Raw genomic sequence first — 24,469 nt, 5'->3', positions numbered from 1 at the left:
ATGACGTTAGGCCTCCAGACACCGCTAGTTTCATCTGCCGATGGCTGCTTTGGGGGTTGGACGTCGTTTGTCGGAGCTTGGTGTGTTGATCAGACGGAAGGACGCGGAAGTGGTGAGATGTACTTCCTTAGGTCCGCGGAGTCTTTCGGTATGTTGTGTTGATCGTCGCTGCCATGGTTGACAAAGTTGTGCAACAGCTGTCATCTAGTACTAAAGCGTCACAGCGCCGTGAGCGAACTCCTCTCTGGAAGTCAAACTATTGCATCGCGCGTTGTCCGTCAGCTCTTGGCCCGCTGTAGCGTCCACGTAGGTACTCGTTCTGTTTCCTTGCGCTTAAGCATCGGCGCGGACCGTCACTACTTCACCCCGCATGTGCGTGGTCAAGTTCGTGGCCGTCATGACTCCACCGAGGCTTCACATCTATATCGATGTTTGGAAAGTCTTTGGGAAAGTGTCTCATTCAAGCGCATTGATTCTAACATAACTAAAGCAAACGTTAAGGCCAATCCCCTGACCCATATTCTACTTGCGAGTTCTGATCTCGAGAGCCCTCCTCTCGCCCGTGAGAGTGTTTTCTCCCAGTCCCCTACTGAGATCCCACCTTTTATCGTCCCAAAGATACCGGAAGACCCCCAGTGTATGTGTCTTGATGACAGTCATAAACTCTTCAATGAGCACAGCTTCACCATCTGCACCCATCCCGCTTGGAGAAGGCCCAAACACGAACGCCGGTACACCGCGATAGCGATAAAACTTACAATCCGTACCACCCAGGCCGACGATCTGTACCGGCTCCCTCCCAGTAACGTCTCGCGCCACATCAGCCATGTACCCAGAAAGCGGGTGATTGTACTCCGATAAGCTCGCTGGGTTGCTGGCTGCTTCTTGCACGGAGTATGATACGCCAGGGGACGATAGCAGTAGGCTGTCAATCTCATTGAGTACAGCTTCAGCCTGGAGCCCGATCGGCAGGCGGATGTCGGCTTCAAAGACGCACTTTGAAGGGATGACGTTGACTTTGACGCCGCCGTTGATGGTACCGATGTTCAAAGTGGGTGAGAACATATTCGCTGCTGCCCCAGCGCCCATGATCTCATCGGTGACGGCGTGCGCTTGTTTGGAGCGAAGATACGCCCTGAGTTGGTACGGGATCTTTACGGGTATCGACTCGACCACGCGCTTCAGGGTCGTTATCAAGGAGCAAGCGTGTACGATGGCTCCGCAGCCATTGTGTGTGTACGCTCCGTTACCTCCTTGAGTGTTGACTGTGAAGGTCAATCGCAGAGTTCCTACCATTCAAGGTTAGTATAGGTCTTCAAAGCTGTTCATGGGTAGATGTTACTTACCCTTCTCGCCGAACCGGATCGACTGTAGACCACCAGGCTCCCCGTTGACAACACAATCGCCTAGCCAAGGTGAATTGTCACCACAGTGATCGAGCAAATACTTGGTCCCCCATTCGCCTCCCGTCTCTTCGTCCGAGACCACGGTCAACGCGACGCTGCCGATGAGATGCGAAGCTCGCTTCTTCAGCAACGTGAACGCGATGATGGAAGCCGCAGTGCCTGCTTTCATGTCGACAGACCCGAGACCATGTATCGAAGTGCCATCGTTATGGCCAGAATATGGCGGGTAACGCCAACCCTCAAGGTTATTGACCGGGAAAGTGTCCATGTGGCCGTTGAAGACAACGCGAGGACCGTCCTGCAAGCGGCCTTCGAAATCCGAAACCACGTTGGGCATATGAGCCATCGGGGCAACGATATCTGCATAGATGTTGTTGGCTGAAAGGAATTTCGTGACGACATCTGCGGCGGCTCGGGTGTCGCCTGGTGGATTGGGGCTTGCTGCTCGGACAAGCCTTTGCAGAAAGTGTATGTACTTATCCTTGTTTGCTTCGATTTCGCATAGTATGAGGCTCTCGTGGTATTGTCTAGCTGGTGCCATCTTTGACTAGAGAAGAAGAAGGTTCGCTATTTGAAGGTAGATAAAGATGATGTTGAGCTGGTGAAGAGATGGAGGCTTTATGTTAAGAGGGAGTGTAGGCTTTTCTTCACGGAACTGGTCGACTACGAAAATGAAGAATTTTCAAGTTCAATCGTTGAAGACGCCCGTGGTAGTATATCGGCGCATGCCATAGATGGGCGCACGAAACATATGCGCGTCGCATCACTGGCTGCCCAGTGTTCGGTACCGTACAACGTCGCTTCGTTCATCTTCAGTACTATTCGCTCATAATTTGGAGTACGCCGACACATATTTGTGCGGGAACAGTCGCACATGGTAACTGGGCGGGCTGACTAGATCAGGAGGTTGGTTGCGCATTCGCGACTTTTGTGTGGTTCGTAGTCCGCTGTTTAGTCCGGACTTTCCGAGCTTCGGATCCAATGGCATCACGCACAAGTGTTCCTTTTGCACGTTCAGTACTCTAGTTCCATTGCGGGTATCCATGGATGCTTCTCATCAGTTCGTGATGTCGTCGCTCAAGTTTGTCATCCTGCTACTCAGTCATAGGATAACGTCTGACACTGTTCCTTAATCGTTGCTCCTCTTTTCATTCCGCGATGCTATTACAGATCGGACAGACTCGCGGAGCCATATTGTTGACCTCCAGATGGCTTATGCGACCATCTTATGATCATGCTCCAACTAGCAACCTGGTGAACCGTCCCCATCAACCCCATCCGCGCCGGTTATGTCCTGCTCACCCGAGAACGTCATATCCTCAACCGCCTCCTCAAAGCTTTCCAACTCCACAAGCTTGGACTCGGAAGCCGTGATCTTCAGCTCCATTTCCTGCTTCAGCACCTCGACCGTCGCACTAAAGCCAGCAAGTGCCTCGAGTAGCGCCCATGCAGTTGCTAGTGTATCGAGATGGTCCTTCGTCGCTGAAATTGCTTCATCGATGGCAGCGTAGAGGAGGTCGCGCGTCGTGAGCGTCGTGGGGTTGATGAGAGGCGCGTGCGCGGCGAGAACAGTGACTATGGATGCGAGATCGGATACCGTACTTCCCGTGCTTGAAGATGCGGAAGGAGAATCGGCGGCTGGAGAACTAGATCCCTCTTCGGTGATCTCGGGAAGGATGTGTACGGTATGTGGCTCGGGTGTTCGTGGCGGCGACGGATCTTGCGATAGCGGCTTGGGCTCGTTTGCGGGTGACTTTGCGATGAGAGGCGATCTTTCATTCTCGTCGACTTTGGATGGGACTGCGTCGCGCTTGAGTTTGGAATTCGGACCGTGCCTGAAGATGTGTCGCAAAAGATTTCCTCGCGTCATCGTGGCGGTTGTGGTTGAACTGGCGAAGTCGACGGGGGTCAGGTCGCCGCGGCTATACCGACGGGAGCGAGATATGACTCCCAGCGTAAGGTGTCGGCGTAGGAACGGGAGATTGGTTGGGTGACGGCGTTGCCGCAGTCGCAGTAAATACCTGCTCACCTACGATATAGTCGCGCTAGCCAAGGCCACATCGACAAACGCACGATTTTATATGTACTCCCAGAACACCACGGTTCTTCTCTTCTTCTCGTAGATCTCCATCAGTTATTCCAAAATCTTCTGATGGCCTTCAACAACACCTACGACAGTGCCCGTGACCCTCGACTCAGTCGGCAGCCTAGCAATGTCGACATGCCTGATGTAGTGTCTGCTGTCCCAACACCAAATCGCCAGGCCGTTTCAAAGCCGCCTACAGAGCTGTGAGTACCCTGAAATGATCTTCCAAAGAGCTCTTGCTAAATTCATCACAGTGCGGCGCCGCCTTCGATCGATGGCAGTCTGGCACCCATGAGGCGGGTTTCCGAGCTTCTTGTACGCATCGCGGACCAGGAAGCTGACAACGCAAGGCTTCAACAAGAGAAGACGGCTGCCAAAAAGATGTCCAGCGACTATCACATCCGTCTCACGCAGGCAACCAAGTCCCTGGGCGACCTGACAGCCTCGTATTCGAAGCGCCTGGAAGAGAAGGACGCCTTGCTCAACGAGAACGTCGCAATCGAACAGCGCGACACTTTGATGAGGAAAGATACCGCTAAGTCCGCCCGCGAGATTAGCGATATGACGAGCAAGATACAAGAGATGGAGGCCCAGATCCAAGCATACGAGGTCGAGAACAAGGATTTACAAGATCGCGTCACTACGTTGGAGACAGAAGCGCATAGCCTACAGTGTCACGTTCAAGACCTAGAGTTTGAGAGAGAGCAGGGTCGGGCTTCGGAGAGTATCGATGGATATGGAGCAAACGGTAGGAGGGACTCCACGCAACGCCCCATATCGAACGTTGACGCCACTCCTCCGCGCCAAGGTTCAGATCGAGACCGAGAATCGAGGTACAGCGAGGCGGTATACACTGAGCATCGGAGGACGTCGGGTGGATTCTACGAGCGCGGTGGCCATCAACGAGGAGCTCGCCGGGAGCGCGATCGTGGCCGAAACGTACGGAACAGGTCATCTACCAACGATCGCTTCGTCCCCGACCTGTACCCTCCCACCGGACCTCGCGCCGACAGGCGCTGATGCAGAGAGCAGGGAGAAATGTGAAGGATCGCGATGAAGATGGCGACAAGCGTCACAGCATGGCGCCGTTCGTAAGACTGAGAAGATTGAAGGAGGAAAGTCCGTACGGCAAGCCTGCTCTACATGGCGGGAAACGAACCTGTGGGCATTGTCAGATGTACGCAGCGGATTCTGACTGGGTGGGTCCCAATATTTGGCATTCTTTGCCGTACATACAATACCTGGTGATAGCAGACGCCTTAGCATGATGACAGCTAATGCCGGTTGCTTGAGTCATGTTCATCATCCCCAGTCTGATCCATCGCTAGTGAAACATGCGTAGACACTCATCAGTTTGCATACTGGAGATAGTATTGTTACCGTCGCGGTACACAGACCCATAGTATGTGTTGAAAAAACGACGAGGCTGGTCCGAAGTCACAGTGAAGTTCGAACGTCAGGGTTCTCGTCACCGACAAGGAGAGTCTCCGCGGACGACCATATATGTGAAGAGACTAGTGGAAAGCAGGGTACGCGGAATCTTAATATCATGCCGTGATAAATGTGGAGAGGTGACTTGAAGGGAATCTCGCGTAACAGAAACCGACAAGGGAGCAAGAGCATCGGACATACAGGCCGCCTCACGTGACGTGCCCGGGACTCGTGAACGGGCCGCTAGTTCATCTCAGTCAATGACCCCGAATATGAGGTTCGCTAAATCGGAGAGGATCTGGAGGATTGCGCAAGACATGTGTCTGACTGGTTGATCGGGTCTGGACAGGAAGATAGGCGAAGCCACGATGCGACTGCGCCGCATGCCGGTACGCGAGCCAACCACTCATGTAGAGCCAGGCGTTGCTCGCTGCCCGTTTACCCAATGGTGGTGCTTTGATCAATAATCGCGCAACGGGCGACGTTTCTTACTGCGTTGGTGGCAGCGGAGTAGTCGACAGAACCCATGTTCGTACTGCAACGCGATAAAAGGGCCGTTTCCGCGTCAGAAGGCGTCGTCGGAGCATCATCCGTCTTTCTCCATTCGTGCGTACCATCTTAAGAACCATGGCAGAACCAATGAACAAACGCGTCGTTGTGGTAAGTCGCCTTATATGCGATGGCTAATATATGGCTGATCATTCCAATAGGTTGGTGGCTCGATAGCTGGGCTCATGCATGCTGTGGCGCTCAAGTCTCATGGCCACAGCGTTGTGGTTCTTGAGATGCGAACTGAACAGCAGCTACAAGCCCGAGCTGCAGGCTTGAGTCTATGGTCAAACGCACAGAAAGTGTTCACAACATACCTACCTGATGTTGAGCTCGACGATATCGTTTTCCGCAACCCCGCATTTCCAATCCTTGACAAGGATGGTAAGGTCTTGGTAGAAGTACCGTTCACGGAAGACGTGCGCACCTCGTGCTGGGCTGGTCTTCACGGTCTGCTGTGGATGGCCTGCGAGAAAGACGTCGAGGGACATGGGCCTGTCAACATGCGCTGTGGATACCAGGTATGCGGGCTGACTGAGCAAGCTGACCACCTCGTGGTGTCATACAAAGGCGAAGATGGCATCCAGGAACAGATGACGGCTGACATGGTCGTGGCGGCCGACGGCGCACGTTCCCGTCTTCGAAGCCTTGTCCTTCCTGACGTGAAGACCGACTACGTTGGCTATGTGGCGTGGAGATCACAATTCCCAGAAAAGGATGCGCCTGAGGAGCTACGTTGTGCCATAGAGGGGAAGATGCCTCTTTGCATGCTGGACGGGAGCTACATAGTGGTGTAAGTTAGGTATAACGTTGCCGACCATTGACTGACATATGGTAGCTATCTGTCGCCTAGCACGATCGGAGACATGCGTCCTGGGAACCGTGTCATCGAATGGTGCTGGTATGATGCTTGCGACGCTTCGACACCAGTGTTCGCGGATTACATGACCGACGTCAATGGTGTCCGCCATAACGTCACCGTACCCGGGAACCTATTGCGTCCAGATGTTTGGGAGGCTCAGCTTACGCGAAGGGACAACGTGTTGTCTCCAATGTGGAGGAAGATCTTCCACGAGTCGAACCCGCCGCTTCTCACAGCCGTTCGCTGTATGTGCCGTCCATGTAGATACTCGGTTGATGATTTGTGCTGACTTACGCAACCATCTAGCGTTTGACAATACAAAAGCTTCGTTCTTCGGAGGCAAGTTATTGTTGGCAGGCGAGGCATTCATTCAGCTTCGCCCACACCTTGGCGCGAGCTGCGATATCGCAGGGTTGTCGGCGATTACATTGCCGCAAGTGCTGGGAGGGGAGATGAGCCTCGAAGAATGGGAAAAGAAAGTGGGTAAGCACGCCATGGAGAAAGCAGTCGGAAGCAGGGCCACTGGAATTTTTGGTATGACGGGACAATGGCCAGAAGGCTATACAGCAGAGTCTGCGGCAAAATTCTCCGAAGAGGTGATGGTGTAAAGGAGTGAAGCTTACCGTGTGAAGGGAAGGAGACAAGGGGGTGATGACGTAGGAGATGCTCAGCAGTTGGCCCCAGCGCTGGCGAACGGCCTAATCGAATTTTGTCGGATGCCTCCTGCTCACTTGCGCAACATGTCTTTTCCATGACAATCGCTCATCGCAGCAGAGAACAGGTGCTCATCATCTCAGCGGCAGAGGGCCATTTAGAGATCAACATGGTCCTGCTATCGTCGGCTTTCATCTTGCCGCGAGCGGACGGTCGGCCGAACGTTGACGCGAACCCCGCGCAACGCCTGAGCCTGGCACCTCTTCAGCGCAGCATGCATCCAAATATCCAACTTTTCGGATTCCGCGGACACGCTCAACGTGTTCTTGCCCAGTCGGGGACCTAATAGTGTGTTTATAAAAGGTCCGAATGCTTGGCTTGCCGACGCTGGACCGGCTATACTCGAGTTGCCAAGTCTACATCGAGCGAACAGACATGAGGGACATCTTCGCGTACTACCCGATGTACGAAACGATGTCGAGGATGATGTACAAAATGATGAATCATATAAGTGTAGCTGAGTGTCTTCATCTATCACGCTACTACAACTCAAGATCATGTCCGCAAGTATTTTCGCTCAACTCAAGGAGGCTTGGGACCTGTCTTTCTTGGAGACGAGCTCCTACTCCGTGCTTGCGGCCAGCGTATTTCTGTTTGCTCTCGCTCTGGGCTTCCTACGCGCAGTCTACCTACTCCACTTTCATCCACTAGCATCCTTTCCGGGTCCATACCAGGCGGCACTATCCAATTGGTGGCAATACAAGCTAAGCAAGACTGGCCAGCAAGAAGAGACACTTGAGCAATTGCACAAAGCATATGGTAAGTCTCACGACGAATCACACGCCCAGGCACTGACAATATCAACATGCACACGAACACTCAGGATCGGTCCAAATGAGCTTCACATTACTGATCCCGTGCTCTACCGTACAATTTACTCACAAAACTACGCCTTCCCCAAACAAAAGTACTTCTATGATGCTTTCGCCGCACATCACTCTGTGTTCGTCGAGGGCGACAAAGAGCTGCACCGTGTACGACGCAAGCTTCTCAGCAACTTCTTCTCGAAGACGCACATAAGGTCGATGGAGAAGACCTTGCTTTCCAAAGCCACCCTGTTATGTGATAGGATATCGGAGACTAAAGAGAACGGCGCGATTAACTTTTACTATGCTTTCAGGTAGCGCTCCCCAATCCTACCGTATGCAACATGGACGCTAAAATCATCACAGGTGCCTGACGGTCGATCTCATTACGCAAATGGCTTTCGGAGAGTCATTCGAATTGCTTACTAAATCTGACGACAATACTTTCGACGCTCCCTTCCACAGGTGCTTCGATCAAGCCGCCGAGTCACTGTGGACCATGCTATACTTCCCTCCTCTCCGGACTATCGCCTTCAAATGCCCACCCAGTATAGCCGCCAAACTCAGTACATCAGCCGCAAAATTCCAGGCTCTCATCACCGCCACCGCGGATACCGTAGCCAATTTCCGACGCCTCAAGACTTCCGGAAAGTCCTTCGACCATGAACTCGTGTTCGATTCTTTGGCACACCTGGACGATGACCTTGTCTTAGCCGAAGCCATCAGTACTTTGGTCGCAGGCTCCGACACCACGGCCTTCACACTCGCTACTGCTGTCCAACAGATGAGCGAGGATCCTTCAATCTTCGCAAAGCTAAGGAAAGAATTGCGCGACAGCGGTATTACGGCGAACCAAGATATCAGCCTCTTGAAACTAGAGCAGCTTCCATATCTGGTATGCAACCCAATTTGATCGCGATACGAAGCTAACGTTATCAGACTGCCTGCGTCAAAGAGTCGTTGCGCTACGCTATGCCCGTGCCAGGTCGACTCCCGCGTGTCGTACCTTATGCAGCAACGCCTCTCGTCGTCGACCAGAAGATCATTCCAGCTGGAACCACCGTCGGCATGTCTGCGTACAGCATTCACTTTGACGAAAGCATATGGGGCGAAGACGCCAGAAGCTTTGTCCCCGCTCGTTGGCTGACTGGAGACGCAAAAGAGCTGGAGAGATATCTCGTAGCCTTCTCCAAGGGTGCAAGGCAATGTCTTGGGATCAATCTTGCATATGCAGAGATCACCCTCACGCTCGCCATGCTGGTCAACAGGTTTCGCTTCGAACCTGACGAGACGATGACGGAATCCGACACCCGACGTCTGGACCACTTTACGTATGAGTTTGAAGGCACTGGCGTTCGTGCTATTGTTCATGAGGACTAGAGTTCACTCTTTGAAACTTGAGCATTGGATTGGGGCTGTGAAGAAGGCTTTACACGTTGAGTCTTACACACGCCTTCCTTGCCTCTGCTCGTTATGAGGATAGAGCGTGGAGAAGAAGTGCTGGAATGTGGACTGGCAGGACAGTTTCATAATTTGGGGCGCAACGTCTTGATTAGCATGAAAACGCGCATGTGCGACGGCGAATTGTTTGAAGAAATTAGCATTTGGGCATGCGTGGTATGGATAGTAGTATATTAAATTAAGAGATATAGCCCATGCACACGTGAAAATGGGTGCGAGCTCATGGCGGGTATCGTGAAGTCAAGACATTGTTGTGTCCGTCGGCAGTGGGGCCGTCAAACATTCGCGTAGCTGGTTGAACTTCAGGGAAGTAGTCTTTGGTTACCGGGTAGTCAAGTATGCGTTGACAGGTTGGAGTATCGTATCCTTAACATGTTTGGTGACTTCGAGGTTGATCTTAGTGCGAGAGGTGCGCTCAACATCTAGTATCAAGTCAGAGTGCGATCCCAATCATTGGCGTATCTGTTCAGACATACCCTGTACTTCGCGCTGGACTTCATAGTATTTGCGTCTCAGAACATGTCTGATAAGTAGTATCGATGGAGGGCACGTTGTCACGAGCGTGACGATTGCAATGATGGACTCATTGGATAGAGGTGACATGGTGTCTGAGAAAAGTAGCAATAAGCAATGGCATTCGCTAACTTGAGGAGGAAAGTATATAGATTTTGATGCTATTGAAAACACACCCTTGATTTATAACAGCTCATGATGAACAGTTCGAGCACTTAAGTGTAGTAGTGTCGCCTAGCAAGTAGCTCACCAATCGTGCAAGAAAAGAAGCTCGCGCAAGGCTAGGTAACCGATTAGGAAATTGCTGGTCCTGAAATGTGGCACCGGTGAGCATGTAGCCAATGAAGTGGAGAACCGTAGCTCAGCCTTGTCCAGCCTTGTCCGACCGACTTCCCCTTCCATCGAACCCCTCAGTACTGCCACAGCATATGACGATTCGATAGGTGATCACTGAAGTAGAGAACCGTGGCTCAGCCTCGTAGATTTCTCCTCCAATTCTTCTTCTGAGATCCGCAAGAGCGATAGCGCAGAAAGGATCAATGCTACGCCGTATGACAATTCGAGGTGCTCCCAGAAACACGTTTTGGAAAGATCACTTATAATCTGTGCTATTGTCTTGCGATCAAGGAAAGCCTACGACTGTGGGTTACTCTCTCGGGTAGTATTGCGTTCTGTTCACGGACATCAGATCGACAAAACCATAAATAGCAAGGTCACTTACCAAGTCAGACTTCTTTGTATTGCCCCAACAGAGGGCGGCGAATGACGCCTAGGTACATGAGCAAGATCAGGTCGAGGTACAAGGAGGTCGACCCGGTACTCGACGAGATCAGCGATGCTTAGCCGAGCTGGGCTATTGGCGAGCTCGGCATCTAGAGTGGTTCAGCCGGGATTATATACTGCAGGGCTACAGTCAGATGTACATACCAATCCGACAGACTCCATTGTTAGGACAAGATCGTTTGATCCAATGGTATAGCAGTGCAACCGAAGGGGGACATGTTGTGATGAGGGTAACGATAGCGATTATGTCCCCGTTGGACAGGGACGACATGTTCTTTTATGCGTGCGATGATGTGGAGAATGGGATACAAGTTGTAGTAGGAAGACTTGAATAAACGCGATTAATGCACGAGATCGATGCCTTTGTATAGTCTGCTTGAGATACGTCCTGCCGGTTGGAGAAACCCACAGAAGATGGCGGGCTGGCATATTATAAACGTGTGCTGAGCAGTCTAAGGCGTGTATAAGCTCCCGACCCATCTGGCGTGAAGTATTGGGATGCGTGCTGAGCTCCGTAGTCGTTTACGTTCTTGCGAAGCGAGAAATGATCTCAACCTTGAAAGCTAGCAAGATGCGAGCCTATGAGGAACCGGCGGCCTCCCAGCCGTTCCCTACTCTCCATTCGAACCTACGTTTCAGAAGCAGCGGGTTTAGCCCGATATTTGTTCCAGCGACCATGGGCATCTGCATGGCGTTGATACACCTATAACACTCAGCGTCGACGGGGACGCATCACAGAGATCTGCACTGTGGACTAGATTGGTGGAGGGTAGGTTGCGTGGAGGCTCGCGCTGGTGCTAAGAATGACGGGACGAACGCGCGAACCCGCATCCGCCAGAAGTCCGCTGGGCGTTCTTCCGTGCTCGTCCGGCGGCGTTCTATTAGGACGCATGGCGGTACAGTGGTCGGCTCAATGATTGCGCATTGCTTCCTCACCATATTGTGCTTTTTGATGGCGGGGCGGTGCAGTGGCGCGTCCAATCCTCTGGTCTTGCGATTCTTCCATGACGCAGGGCGGTGCAACCCATGTCTTACCTACACGTTCATTGTATTCCGATGCAGCCCAAAGCAATCGAGGCTGAAGAACTTCCACAATCTTTGCCTGTATGTAGCGTTGTGATGGGACGCCAACTTGGTTCGGTCTTGCAAGGTGCGAATACATTATTCGATAGGTGATTCAGCCTTCGCACATGCGGGTCGACCACGATGTGAGTTAGCGATTGCCGGCCCTTCATATCGCAAACCTATCACAGAATGCCGAAGATTCTGGTATCCTTGGGATAGAGGGCGTCTCAATGATCTGAACAAGTAAGGTGAGGCAGAAGAGCGGAAATAGTTGCTCGAACTCGCTGGGCGGCACGATGTGTTCGCAGCTTGCGTGAGTCGCAATAGGCTGCATCTCATCCAAGCTGGTGTGCTTCTCAATTTAGCATTCGAGCTTCGCAACCCATTCGATTTGCGTTTTCAGGAGAGCGCTCGTAACTGAGGTGGAATAATTGAGAGCGTAGGATGAAACAACTGCATCAATCCATGATTGCACAGCCTTTATTTTTATGCAGATCGTGGGCTGCCATGCATTACCTTGCGAGATCCTCATCGTGCATATGATCGTAGGATAGAAAATCATTGGCCTGGGCAGATAGGCAAAGGAGGGCTCGTAGATTATCAGCTTGAACTCGCGACGGACGCTGCAGGTGTCAGGTAGGTAAGTGCAGCCGAGGCTGAGATGCCCCCGGGGCCGAAGCGGCCCGCGCAGCGCCAGTCGTCACCAGGCCCACATCCCAACCGCTTTTCCTCCCGACCCTACCATCACGACAACGCTGAACGGCTTCCATATCGCAACATCCTTATGGTAATCGACTCACTGTCAAGATTCGTGCTTTGATCACAGATCGAAATATAGGAGGCGACGTCCCCTGCCTCCCCCGGACGAGCGTGACGCGATCTCACTTCCCTAAGCGATCTCTAGATGGTGATCTATTAGGCTATATCGCAGATATCGCCTGGTCGTGATCAATGAACATCATACTCTGGATTGAAGGGCTCGCGGAGACAGGGCTTTGATGTAAGTGGCCTGGCGGCATCATTATTATGTTTCTATATCCTAAGTCGCTCTTCCTGTATTTCACCGTCAACAACATCTCTCCCTCTAAGCCAAGGCCCCTCTGACTGCCCTAAACTCTTCCATCTGCTCGACTCGACTGCTTCTAAGGCCTTTGGAAATCTCTTGTGCGTTGCGTAAGAGCATTCGACTTTGCCTTTACATTGTGGAAGAGCCTTGTGGGATTGTTCTTGGGCCTACGTCGGTAAGGCGAGCGATGGTCATCGTTGAGGAACGTAAGTAGGAGTGGGTTTTGGTAAAGTGGCATCAATATGCTTCGTGATCTTGCGATCGATGGCTAGACGAAAGAACTCGTCATCTAGGAAGCTGTCAGCGACGAACAGTGAGCTTTGACACATCTCAGCGAACCGTTGAAGTCTCTTTGGACGCGACCTTTTCGCCTAAACAGATGCCAGATGAGGGCCACAGAAGGCGGACATGTTGCGACCAGACTGACGATAGCGATGATAGATTCGTTGGATATGGTAGACATGGCGGTTCTGATTGGCTGAGTGACAGGAACTGACCAGTACGTGTAGTCTGCGTTTGACAAGATAATCGAGACAAGCGTTTTGAATGAGGACTGTAATCCTGTGTGAAAGCCCTGTTATGTTCAAGTTGCAATCTTCGAGAAAGATGGCAAGGCGCTCTAGATAAACCACGCTGACCGATGTTCATCGTAGAAGTCGTATGCCCCGATCACCCTGAATGCAGGGAGAGTTGGGCAACTCTTCACGAGCAGCGGCTTCTCATTGGCCAGTTGCACTCGGGGCGTCCCAGAAACCAATACCGAGAGAGCACCTGGGCATATTGCTGCCCCGAGCGCTGGTCGCATCAACGTCACCCGGATCTATTGGTTCGCTCCCGCTCCTACATGCAAGAGCCCACCCCTACATGCAAGAATCCACCCCTACACGCAAGAATCCACCCCTACACGCAAGAATCCACCCCTACACGCAAGAATCCACCCCTACATGTAGCACCTATCTGGGCAACCAAAGAGGGCTGCTGGTGGTTTGACGTGCCCCACTCAGCCACAACCATGGGTAATCGTCACGGGCCCCAAGAGCCAACATGTTCCGTCTCAATGTTCCGTTATAGTGGTTGTTCTAAGCACCCGAGCTGCCGCCGCTCACCAGTCGCCTTCTGTGATTGGCCTGTGGTATAGCCTTGCGATAGAACTACACGTGACCGTGCATACTTGCATGTTTACCTGCCCCGTCACAACGCATACTTGCATGTTGATCACGTGGACGGTTATTCTTGCCAGATGTACCTGCGTTGTAGCCACGCGTAGTCGTGTTACAAAAGCGTCTAAAAGAGAATGGCTTCCAAAGGTTTTCGTCAGTACACGTGATCGCGCAGAGACATCCGGGTACCCCTGCCCGATAGCTCTTCTCAGCCTCTACGTCGATAACTCCATATTTCCACTTGGCTATGAGCGCGCATGCAGTCCACGAGTCTCAATGTACAGACTGGATCTGCACGCTGACACCACAGTACACTTCGTGACGGTCAGTCCCCAGGACGACAGGGACTACCCACTGTGCCTACATTCAGGTTTTGTCTGATTGGTGGTTGTGCCGCGGGAAGCATTGCACCGCCTCGTCGAGTCTTCACCGGCGATGGGTGCTGCTGACCCCTGCATAATCTCGTGAGTCCACTACGAATTTCAGGTTTTGCTGATTGGCGAATGATATGCAAACTCTCAAAGCGGTATCGCCTACGTCGTGATGCATTCCGGGTTTTGTTTGATTGGCTCCGAAGGTCGTTTGAGAGGAGCCTCAGGAGCCTTATATGCTCGCTGCCCCGACCTTGACTCTTCGATCTTTCTGTCAACCGATTCTTCATTCTTTTTTCGAGATTCGCTTCGACCTTCTTGAGATTCGGTCGGCATGCCTAAGCAGACCAAATCCTATGCGCCACGGATATCGCCTAGTACGTGGAAGCGACACCAACGTACGATCAAAGAGCTGTTCGTAGACCAGAACAAGACTCTGAGCAGTGTGGCCGAGATCATGAACACGTATGGACTTCACGCAAGGTCAGTTTCTAGGTTCCTCCACCACCCAGATCTAAGCTGACGCATCTGAAGTGAGTCGCAATACGAACGCCAACTGAAGGCATGGGGCATACGGAAGAACCGCACAAGATACGAATGGCGCCTCATCACCCGCACGGTGAAGGAGAGAAATCGCCAGGGAAAGGACAGTGTTGTCCTCGTCCGTGGCATCAAACAGCCGAGTGAGAGGATTGGCCGTGAGCTCGCGAGAAGCGGCTATCCTAGACACACAGGTGTGGCTGTACATCAACATTGATGTGGAATCTCGCGACTGACTAGTCTAAGACTTCGAGTACGGCCTCCCTGGTCACATACAAGTACTCACACCGCCAGCGACGCCTCCGAAGGCCGATACTCCTTTTGGTCACCCCAAGGAACAATGCCCAATAACAGAGGCTGTAGCCTTTTTCCCTTACACATACAGAAAGTTCAAAAAGAAGTCGTTCAGTTGGCAGCTCGTTAAGTATGAGAAGGATTTGGCATCGATTCATGGATCAGTATCATCACTGGACAAGCATAGGTCCTCAATGTCGGAACATGATCCCCGGTTAAGATGCTGGATTCATAAAATGATGGAACAGGTGGGAAGAGAGTTTTGGAAACAAATAAGTACCCGGGGGCCGGATCGGAAGTCGATCATTTGCTACAGGCCTATATTGGAAACACTGAGTATCTCCAGTTGGGAGTCTGTTGGTGTTACTTTGAGGAGTGGGTGACTCAAGGGTGGGACATACTTTTCGGGGACTGGGATTTGCGAGAAGATAGGGAAACACCAAACCTGGTAGACTATGGTCTTGAGTGTACATTTGAGAACGGTTGGCATATTTGGAAATTCCGCCACGACCCGTTTTGACATGTGAACGAACTACGGGTCTGTCTCTACATTAGTCTTCAACATGTATTAATGAAAAGCGAGACACACTCCACTATTCAAAAATCTAAGCATTGCCTCCGGAAGCTTGTCAAAAGCACATTGCCGCGATCTTTTCAGCGTACACCAACTTGCTAGACTAAAAAATCAGCAAAAAAGAAGATACTGGACGCTGTGGGAATTGAACCCACGACCTTTCACAAGTACGCACATTTGATAATGCGAAGCGACTTCAACGATGTTAGTCTCACATTCCATCATCGTGATCTTTCTTGGTGGTAACTTACAAATCATACCCCTAGACTGAGGGTTGTTAGTTTAACTGTACAGGCGGAGGTGGTTGTGCGGTGAAGCTTACCCAAGCGCCCGAGTTTGTGTGTTTAATGGCGAAATGTTGGGATCTATGGTACTAGTACTTGGATGATACCTCGATGGGAGCGGGGAGAGGCGGGATATCGCGATGCTTAGGATTGGAGATGTTGTGGTTAGTTGGCGGGGTCGCATCACGAGAACAGCGGCTGGTTAGGCTAGTATGGCGGGGCAATTGGCAGCGAATGGCTGCGGAACGTGGCGGCTTCACTCACAATAATCATCGCAAGTATTCTCTAGAAGAGTACGTGGAGTCACCAACTCCAGATATGGAGTCATCGTACAAACAAAATGGAGTAGACGTAGACTCTGTGGTAATGCATTCTGTTCGAACCTGGAAGCAGGGAACAGCGCGTCAGAGAAGCAGGCGGACTTTGAGAAATGCAGCGAATCTACATCTGTGCTACAAGGTGTTGATTAACAGACATCACTTACACAAGCAGAGTAAAGACATAATCAGATACGTCCAAACACATCATGTCGTGACAATGATCGTTCATGTATCCATTTCATTTCATTTCATTTCATTTCATCGCAGACTGCCTCAGTATCTCATAGGTCTTACATCCGTTCATCCGTCCATCCATCCATCACTCTCCTATCCCATCATCTCATCATCCCAACATCCCTTAAACCTTCTTGCTCGTAGTCTCCTCAGCGTGCTTCTCCAGAGTGTGCTGGGGGTTGCTGCTCAAGCTGTCCTTGGTGTTGTCGCTCGCCTTCTCAGCGCCCTCCTTGGGTCCTGCGCCTTGGCTGTTGACGTTGTCGGAGGTCTGGCCGGCTTGCGCGCCGGATTGGCGCTCGGGCTCGGGGGACTGGCGGCCGGCGTTGGGGGCGGACATGGTTGTGGTTTGGGGGTTTGTGTTTGTAGGGGTTGGTTGGGAGTCTGGTGGATGTGTTAGTATTAAGTCGACTGTGTACGAGGCAATGGGGTGGGTAGTGCGATGGCTGGGTGTGTGCTCGCTCGCTGCCATGAAGCCCGCGTCGCCAGCTCCCTCTGCCATCACCAGCGACGGTACAACGTACAGGTTTGTAGGTTTCTTAGTAGTCTGCCTCTCAATTAGCCAACGCTCCATCAAACCATCTCTCACCCATCAAACATACCTGTAGGATAGAGCTTGTGAGAAGTGGTGTGTATGAAGATGTCTCGAGAAAGGCCCCCTCTATGTGTTTTCATGGGCGAACCACCTTGCCCCACCAGGCCTGACGTCACAACGCGAACGCGCCTGCATCGGGCAACATCGACGTCAACTTTCAATCAAACGGCTCGTCGCGCATGGCGCGTTATTGCGGGTCCAGAGTGTGATGCATGCTTAGCAAGCGCGGGTGGGCGGGCGGCTTGCTCACGCCAACGAGTTCATTTGGCGTTCATGCAGCGATACCCGGTGGCTATCTATCATTTGACGCGTTGGGCGCTACCTCTTTGTGATGCTGAGTGGTGATGGTATTCGCCGAGGTGGTCCGCAAATATCGGTGGACGCGCCGAAGATGTGGGTTATGGATGCAGGTTTCGTATGGGATTTGTTATCGGTCCTTTTATTCCTGATGAGAGACTGTAGTTGATGCTTAAGCAAGCTCTTGAGTCAACGCGGCAGCTGAAAATCAGCATGAGGTAGGTAGACTTTACAACTCTACACCAACATTCTCGACAGAAGCCTGAAATGCTTCATTCCTAGCAGCCCAGTACATTATTGCTCTCGTTTACGGTAACTCTCTTATCTATGACTTGTAGTGTATGATTAATTGAACGAGACGATATTTGAAGCAGTGTATACACAGCTTTGAACGTGAAGAATCCGAGATTTTACAGGCCTTTCGCTTTCTGCGGTCACGGGTCGTAGTGTGTGGTAGAAGATCAAGTATTATTTTTGTTGCAAACCTTTTTCCCGACTTTCGTCTTCACACGAAAAGAAGAGCTCACAACGATAGGCAGTAGACGCGCCAAAGGTATCAGCGCCTATGATCAGTACTGTAGGCTCTTTCATGTGATAATTAGATCAAGTATATTTAGAGAAGCTAAGAAGCTAAATAGAGTCAGGTACCTACATTCTTTAAGCTATACTTTAGCTTGAACCTGTTAGGGGAGGAACACAACCAAGTACCAGAATTCGTCAAAGTTGACGGAACTAGATCTGTTAATGTCGAACCTTCGGATCATTATACAGACGATGTAGGGATCGAAAGATGTCTAATCTCTATTAACGAGTGCTGTTCGCAGCTCGGCCTCTGCGAACTTTGCTAAAAGACAGATTGCAAGGACGCTTTAAGCCATGATTGGTAACGCCAACGTGCGACATTGGGGCGACATGGTGTAAGAATCATACACAGGGACGCAGACTCGCGATAGATTCATAGTGGCTTGATCAACGCATACATTCCATAACCCTCCATCCATCTACGTACTCCTCTTCCCCATCTCAACATCCCCCTCACCCCCCTCACAATCATCATCCCACTCCCCGCCCTTCAACCTCTTCCCCGCCCAAAGCCCCAACACCGTCGCCGCACTCGCCGCCAAAAACCATCCCTCAAACCACCTCTCCGTGAACCCCGGCTCAAGCGGCGCACCCAACGCATCACCAATCTTGCTTTTCATCTCAGGCGGCAAGTTGCTCCGAAGAAGCAGTGCAGAGCTTATAACATAAGTTGCTGCGATCTGCGATATGATGAGAGCGAAGTTTGTGCGTGCGTGGTGGAGGAGACCGGGGACGACGCGGGCGAAGAGGTAGAAGGTTTGCAGGACGCTGTTGAAGGAGAGGAGGAGCATGACGCCGGAGAGGAGGAAGGAGATGGTACGGCTCCAGGCGACGCGGTCGATGGTTGGGTCCCAGTGTTTGGCTAGTAGGGCGAGGACATTGTTAATGGGGTCGCTGCTTGCGAAGCTGGCGTTTGGTGACGAGAAGCGGCGGAGAGTTGTTACTGTGGTGGCGATGATGCGGTATGCGCAATATACGGCGAAGACGTATGAGACGATGTTGAACAGCCTCCCATTTGCGGTATGCGATCGCAGCTGGTTCTGCCGACGGTTTTGGAGAACTGTCAGGGAGTTCTGGAGTGTGTGGCGCATAGTCTCGAGGCCTTGTATTTCGAGTTGCAGAGTATTCCGTTCCTGGATGTCGGGATTGCCACGAATCGATCCTACTACGCGGCCCATGAAGCCTTGTTGAGGGTTATCCGCAAGTTTACGTTCGACCGCTCGGAGTCGGCTCTCTTTCGTTAGGAGCATGTCGTTCGTAGCTTGTATTCCAGCCTGCTTGCGACCGATGTCTGATTCGGTGACCTAGGAAGGATTAGTATACCTGGAAAACATTTATGTCCCTTGGAGACGATGAGCTTACCGGTCGATACTTAACACCAAATGTATGCCAAAGTGCGGATATAGCAGCAAACCCAGCTAGCGAAGCCATCAAGCTGATGCCGATGATACCTATCCTCTCCAAACAGCCTTCGCTGAAAGTATGATCATGCTCATAGGATTCCTCATGCAGATACGAGCCCAGCAGCCCCCGCCCAAGATACCAAAACCCCGCCAGCCATGTCGCCAACCCACACAGCTCCAACACCCATGCTGCCCGTCGCCGACTCTTCTGTTCTCCACCGATATTTAGCCCAGTCCCCGATATGATCGAGTGAATTTCAATCGCCGGTGTCGCGACGACAAGCAGGAAGAGCAGGGAAGGTAGCGTGATCTTGAGCGCTAACGTTCGCGTGGCGCGGTTGACGGTGTTGGAGATTTCGCAGAGGATGAGCTCGGCGAGTACGGCGGAAAGGGCGAAGTTGGTCGAGAAGAGGATGCTGGCGAGCGATCGCGCATTCGGGCGTAGACTGCTCAGTATGGAGGGGCGTTCGCGCTGTGGTGCCCCAGGCAGTCGCGCGCTGTCATGGTGCGCTTTGCGATCCGCACTGCCTGATAAGATAGGGAACAACTTCTGCGCCGCCACAGAGGCAACGAGGAAGGTGACGATAAAGGGAAGCGCCGATACGGCAACCGTCATCGGGCTGCGGTGCAGCGCATAGTCGGGCATGCACTCATCGCAGTCGTCTTGCAGAGTCGGGATCATCGGATAGGCGGTCTTGTTATTCGGCAGCTAACGTGTGGCTGGTGGCTATTGCCAGTTTGTCCTGGTTATGGGCGAGGTGCGGATACCCATTGATTACGCGGCGCGGTATGGATACGTTGACACATGGGGGTCTTGGGGGGATGTGGAAGGTTACGCAAGTGAGGCAATCAGTCAATGAGGGACTGGGGCCGGGAACGCGCATGCATGTCGCGGCGTCAAGCCACACGAAACGTCATCGCGTCGATCATACCGGGGTCTGGCAGGAGCACATGAAACACCACACTCTGCTATCTTTGAGGCTGATGTGAGAGACGAGATATCTTGGGTATTGAATGCTAAAACTATGCGCCCCCGTTTCCCTGTGCGCCAAAATGTGCGGGTGTGTCTTTGGGGCTCTTCGAGTTGCACCCGTGTCTATTCATGTACGACACCGACGGTTTCCACCGCCCATGTCTCCTTCGCCGACCTTCATGACGCGGTCCAGGATTAGTCTGACCAAACGACATATCTTTCTCGATATTCACGTTTCCTCCTCTCCCAGACCCCCCCTTGGTTCAAGCTCCCACTATGCGCCCTGTGATTCATTTGATTCCTTTGACTCCTTCGCTCCACTTGTGAGACTGTCCATGTACGACATTGACGCATTCCCACCGCCTGCGTCTCCCTCGCCAACACTTGTCTGCCCTGTTGCGATCGATGCTTTCTCTACTGCCGAAGTTCCCGAAGTCGAGACTCCGCCGTCTCCATCTTCGTCGTCGCTACCAGACTGGCTGCTAAGCTCTGGGCTGCTCAGATTCTGTAGATGTGGGCTCTTCATCATCGGGCCCGGGCTTCGTGGATCGTCATTGACCAAGTCATTGACCACAGTGGTGGTGCGAGTATCTTCCTCGTCCTCGCTGCTGTCTGGCGCTTGTTCGACCTGTGCTAGAGGATGCGCCTCTACGGCAGGTTTCGGTGCGGTCGCCGCCCCTCCGACTATGGCTGCCTCGTCTTCATTTGCGAAGAAGCTGTTACGAGGGCTGTTGAATTCAGGAAGGCTCTCACTCTTCGCCAGAATCTCTCTGTAACCCTGGCGGTCTGGGTCGTTGGTGCGCTTGCTCTTCGCCTTGTCGCGTTTCGATGTGGGGCGTACAACAATGACAGGTACTGGCGAATGTTGTAGACAGTATTTCGACACACTGCCAGGGAGCAGTCCCTGGAAACCGCCCAAGCTCTTGCCTCGTGTCCCGACTACCAGAATTGCTGGTTCGTACAGATTGATCTGTCTGTCGTTAGATATGAAACAGCTACGCGACCGCGGAAGACTAACCATGTCGTCGATAACTTTGTTAACCTTACCGATGGAAAACTCCAATATCAGGTTGATCGCCTTGTTGTCGTGATTCCGACTTTGTATGTCGGCCATGGTGTTGTCAGCCTCCACGCGATACCGACCAGTCTCTACGCTGCGGTCTCCTGCTATTGCATCCTCCTTCTCGACCACTCTGAGACATACTATTTCATCACCGTCGTCGACGAGCTCGTTGATGAGCCATTGTAGGGCGTATACCGAGTACTCGTTCTCGTCGAAACCGCAGAGGAACGTCCGCGAACGCTTTGTGTATTCGTAGTCCTTGTGCTTGGCGATGAGTGTGAATGAGCTCTCCTCGATGAAGTCTGCAGGCTTGTCGAAGGTGTCGAAAGATACCCGAGGTTGGAAGACGCTGAGTGAAGTGTTAGTCCGACGGCCTTGCAAGGTATTCGCAAGGTGTGGAGTTGAGTGCCCATCTGAGCTCTGGCACGCTGGAAGCATACTTCGCCATTTGTGCGCCATAAGTACATAGACAGAGGAACACGGGCGCAAAGAAGCGCAAAGCTTATATATACCCGGGGTGCATGAGGTATGAGCAAATCAATACTTACGGCGGAGGCGGCGGTGACGACAATCGGCGTCGTTCACGGGGCCTGGGTTGGCCTCTGGGTAGCGACTGATTTCTGTGCGCCAGGAACTGTATCGACGGCCGCCGTACTTCGTCCTGCGTGAGATGTCCGCCAGTGGGGAGCTGCAGCGGGCTGACCTTGTAAGGCCCCGAGGACTTTCGCGGCGCTGGAGACGCATGTCGGCCGTCTCTGGACGTGGGGGACGCGCTCATAGTGATGTCGGAGTGAGATTGCGGGCACGAGGTCGTCGGCCAAATCCAATCAGGCGAGCGCAGTGCCAGTGAGGTCCGACCGCGAGAAACCTGCTGGCTGCGTGGGCTTGCGCAGGCGATCGGTGCTGCTGTGCGTCGTGTAGGGGTCCTTGGCGCGGGGAAATAGTGCTCGCGGGGTAAGTGGGCGATTAACGATGGCGAAGGGAATTGCAGTGGTAGTTGTCGCAGTGGTCGTGAGAGAGGAATGTCGGCTCAAGCCAAACTTTGGGTGTCGTTAATGCACTGCCTGTTCCGGGTGACGGCAGCGCTTGGCTTCTTGGTGGTGTGTCGCGCGATCCGCATCCACGCCATCATGTTTAGACCCTGGTACCGCCCGCCGCGGAAACGCCCGCTGGATGCATTTGACACATGTGAAGGCATGACATCAGATGGGGTGAATGAGCTGGGAGTTGTTGTCATGCTGGCTGCGAATTCGAGTCGAGTTTAAGATGAAAGATAAGAGGGTTTGTCACAAATGGAATCATGCATATCATTATTCCCGTTACGTCCAAGTCTAAACAACGTCTATCAAGAAGTGGGTGCAGCCTGAGCCGCTTTTCAAACCAGAGCCTTGAGCTCGCCCTGGGTAAGCTTCGCAGCACCAATGAGACGCTGGGCCTCCTCCTGGAAGATCTCCTTGATCTTACCGGCGTCCTTGACACCGTTGAGCTTGCTGGTCAAGGCAGCCAACTCCTCGTTGTCCTGCTTTACGATGATGATATCGACGTCACTGAGAGCGGCATCGACCTGAGAAGCGGGCGCATCGCCGGCACCGTGGAAGTAGTTGGCGTCCTTAACGGCACCACGCACAACACGCTTGTTCTTCTTTGCCGCGTTCTTCGCTGCCTCCTTGGCCTTCTTGCTGTCGGCCTTTGCGGCTTTTTCGGCGGCCTCCTTCTCAGCTGCAGCTGCAGCCTCCTCAGCCTTCTTCTTCTCAGCCTCCTCCTTTGCGGCCTTCTCGGCAGCCTCCTTGTCGAGACGGCGCTTGTTCTTCTGGGCGTTCTCAGCCTGGCGGAACTTCTTGATACGCTCGTCAAGCGCCAGGCAGTCGTCGACCATGTGCCTCAGACGAGTGGTGTCTTCAGTCTTCTTCTTGCGGCGCGCGTTCTGGTTCTTGCGTTCGACGTGACGCTTCTGGTCACGGTTCTCGTTGTCATCGGGCACGTCCTCGTCAAGGTATTCAAAGGTCCTCCAGCTGTCGAAGTTGTACCAGAAGTTGTAGAAGTGCTCGACCTCCTCCTTGGTGCTGTTGGCGTTGCCCAGCTTGGGTACGGGCTGCTTGTTTGAGAAGCGTCCCTCGGCCTCGAAGACCTTGCCCCAGAGCTTGTAGAAGTTGCCCTTCTGTGTGTCCTTCTTGGATGGTGGCTCAACCTCAGCGCCCTCGTCCACGGAGTCGAACTGCCTCCTCTTGACGGGGTCGGAGAGCACCTCGTGGGCCTTTTGGATGCACTTGAAGAATTGATCATCCTCGGTTCCGCCCTTGGCCGCCTTCTTATCGGGGTGGTGCTTGAGCACCTTCCTGCGGTGGGCGCGCTTGATCTGTTCGTCGGTGGCCCTCCATCGGTAGCGGGTTATGCCGAGCACAGCGTAGTGGTCTTGTGACTGGGGGATGTTAGTAGGAGTCTGCAATAGCCTGTGTAATCGCCCTACCTTCCAGTCCTTGGCTTCACGCTGGAGCATGACGGGGTCCTCGGGCTCGTCAACATCGTCGGGGTCCTCCTCCTCGACGCTCTTGACGTTGGCCTGCGCCTGGATGCGGTCATCCTCGGAGAAAGTGCGCTTGTTGCGCTTCTGTAGAATTCGTCAGTACTGCATATGCCAATCATCGTCGAAGCACATACTCTGCGGGCGTAGGCGAGGAAGTGCGGGCCAACAGGCTCGATCTTGCGGTCGTTGGCGTCGCTCAGCTGGCCGATGGCCTTGAAGTCCTTCTCGCCAGCCCAGCCCTCAGGCAGGACTGGCAGCGGCAGTGAAATCTCCACGTTTGCCATTGTGCTGGATTATGGTTGTCGTTCTGGTGGGGGAACGGCCAGCGAGAGAAAAAGTGAGGATTCCCGCCGCACTAGCTTGGCTGATCTTAGCGCCTGTCCAGCGTCCCCGATCCATGTCACCTAGCCGCGACGGACCCCAGAACGTGTCAGAATAGTGGTTTGTCCCCATGGATCCGTGTTTGATATTCCATTAGGAAAGTGTATTACTTGTCTACTTTGCATGTTTTTCTAT

The 24,469-nt window shown here is 52.7% G+C and overlaps 9 protein-coding genes across 9 annotated transcripts; 3 read left to right on the top strand and 6 right to left on the bottom strand.

Annotated features, from left to right (window-relative positions):
- Window positions 1–522: 522 nt before the first annotated feature.
- On the bottom strand, window positions 523–1,947 carry J4E92_004826 (uncharacterized protein; the record flags this gene model as incomplete). Its single annotated transcript, XM_051496214.1, has 3 exons — window positions 523–689; window positions 759–1,289; window positions 1,347–1,947. The coding sequence occupies 3 exons, from the start codon at window positions 1,945–1,947 to the stop codon at window positions 523–525; spliced, it is 1,299 nt and encodes a 432-aa protein (XP_051354054.1).
- A 702-nt stretch (window positions 1,948–2,649) lies between these two features.
- Window positions 2,650–3,276, bottom strand: J4E92_004825 (uncharacterized protein; the record flags this gene model as incomplete). Its single annotated transcript, XM_051496213.1, has 1 exon — window positions 2,650–3,276. One exon carries the CDS (start codon window positions 3,274–3,276, stop codon window positions 2,650–2,652), a length of 627 nt encoding a protein of 208 aa, XP_051354053.1.
- Window positions 3,277–3,627: 351 nt separating this feature from the next.
- Window positions 3,628–4,512, top strand: J4E92_004824 (uncharacterized protein; the record flags this gene model as incomplete). Its single annotated transcript, XM_051496212.1, has 2 exons — window positions 3,628–3,695; window positions 3,747–4,512. The coding sequence occupies 2 exons, from the start codon at window positions 3,628–3,630 to the stop codon at window positions 4,510–4,512; spliced, it is 834 nt and encodes a 277-aa protein (XP_051354052.1).
- A 1,038-nt stretch (window positions 4,513–5,550) lies between these two features.
- On the top strand, window positions 5,551–6,269 carry J4E92_004823 (uncharacterized protein; the record flags this gene model as incomplete). Its single annotated transcript, XM_051496211.1, has 2 exons — window positions 5,551–5,583; window positions 5,634–6,269. The coding sequence occupies 2 exons, from the start codon at window positions 5,551–5,553 to the stop codon at window positions 6,267–6,269; spliced, it is 669 nt and encodes a 222-aa protein (XP_051354051.1).
- A 1,276-nt stretch (window positions 6,270–7,545) lies between these two features.
- Window positions 7,546–9,234, top strand: J4E92_004822 (uncharacterized protein; the record flags this gene model as incomplete). The annotated part of the gene is made up of 3 exons (XM_051496210.1): window positions 7,546–8,168; window positions 8,221–8,749; window positions 8,794–9,234. 3 exons carry the CDS (start codon window positions 7,546–7,548, stop codon window positions 9,232–9,234), a joined length of 1,593 nt encoding a protein of 530 aa, XP_051354050.1.
- Window positions 9,235–16,643: 7,409 nt separating this feature from the next.
- J4E92_004821 (uncharacterized protein) lies at window positions 16,644–17,109 on the bottom strand (the record flags this gene model as incomplete). The annotated part of the gene is made up of 2 exons (XM_051496209.1): window positions 16,644–16,900; window positions 17,106–17,109. 2 exons carry the CDS (start codon window positions 17,107–17,109, stop codon window positions 16,644–16,646), a joined length of 261 nt encoding a protein of 86 aa, XP_051354049.1.
- A 1,300-nt stretch (window positions 17,110–18,409) lies between these two features.
- On the bottom strand, window positions 18,410–20,075 carry J4E92_004820 (uncharacterized protein; the record flags this gene model as incomplete). Its single annotated transcript, XM_051496208.1, has 2 exons — window positions 18,410–19,294; window positions 19,353–20,075. 2 exons carry the CDS (start codon window positions 20,073–20,075, stop codon window positions 18,410–18,412), a joined length of 1,608 nt encoding a protein of 535 aa, XP_051354048.1.
- A 565-nt stretch (window positions 20,076–20,640) lies between these two features.
- J4E92_004819 (uncharacterized protein) lies at window positions 20,641–21,877 on the bottom strand (the record flags this gene model as incomplete). Its single annotated transcript, XM_051496207.1, has 3 exons — window positions 20,641–21,336; window positions 21,385–21,778; window positions 21,870–21,877. The coding sequence occupies 3 exons, from the start codon at window positions 21,875–21,877 to the stop codon at window positions 20,641–20,643; spliced, it is 1,098 nt and encodes a 365-aa protein (XP_051354047.1).
- A 927-nt stretch (window positions 21,878–22,804) lies between these two features.
- J4E92_004818 (uncharacterized protein) lies at window positions 22,805–24,237 on the bottom strand (the record flags this gene model as incomplete). The annotated part of the gene is made up of 3 exons (XM_051496206.1): window positions 22,805–23,848; window positions 23,897–24,037; window positions 24,088–24,237. 3 exons carry the CDS (start codon window positions 24,235–24,237, stop codon window positions 22,805–22,807), a joined length of 1,335 nt encoding a protein of 444 aa, XP_051354046.1.
- Between the last annotated feature and the right edge of the window lie 232 nt (window positions 24,238–24,469).

Source organism: Alternaria infectoria, assembly GCF_024043175.1.
Source record: "Alternaria infectoria strain BMP 0036 chromosome Unknown scaffold_6, whole genome shotgun sequence".
Taxonomy (NCBI): Eukaryota; Fungi; Ascomycota; class Dothideomycetes; order Pleosporales; family Pleosporaceae; genus Alternaria; species Alternaria infectoria.
This window is presented reverse-complemented; position numbering and strand designations above follow the sequence as displayed.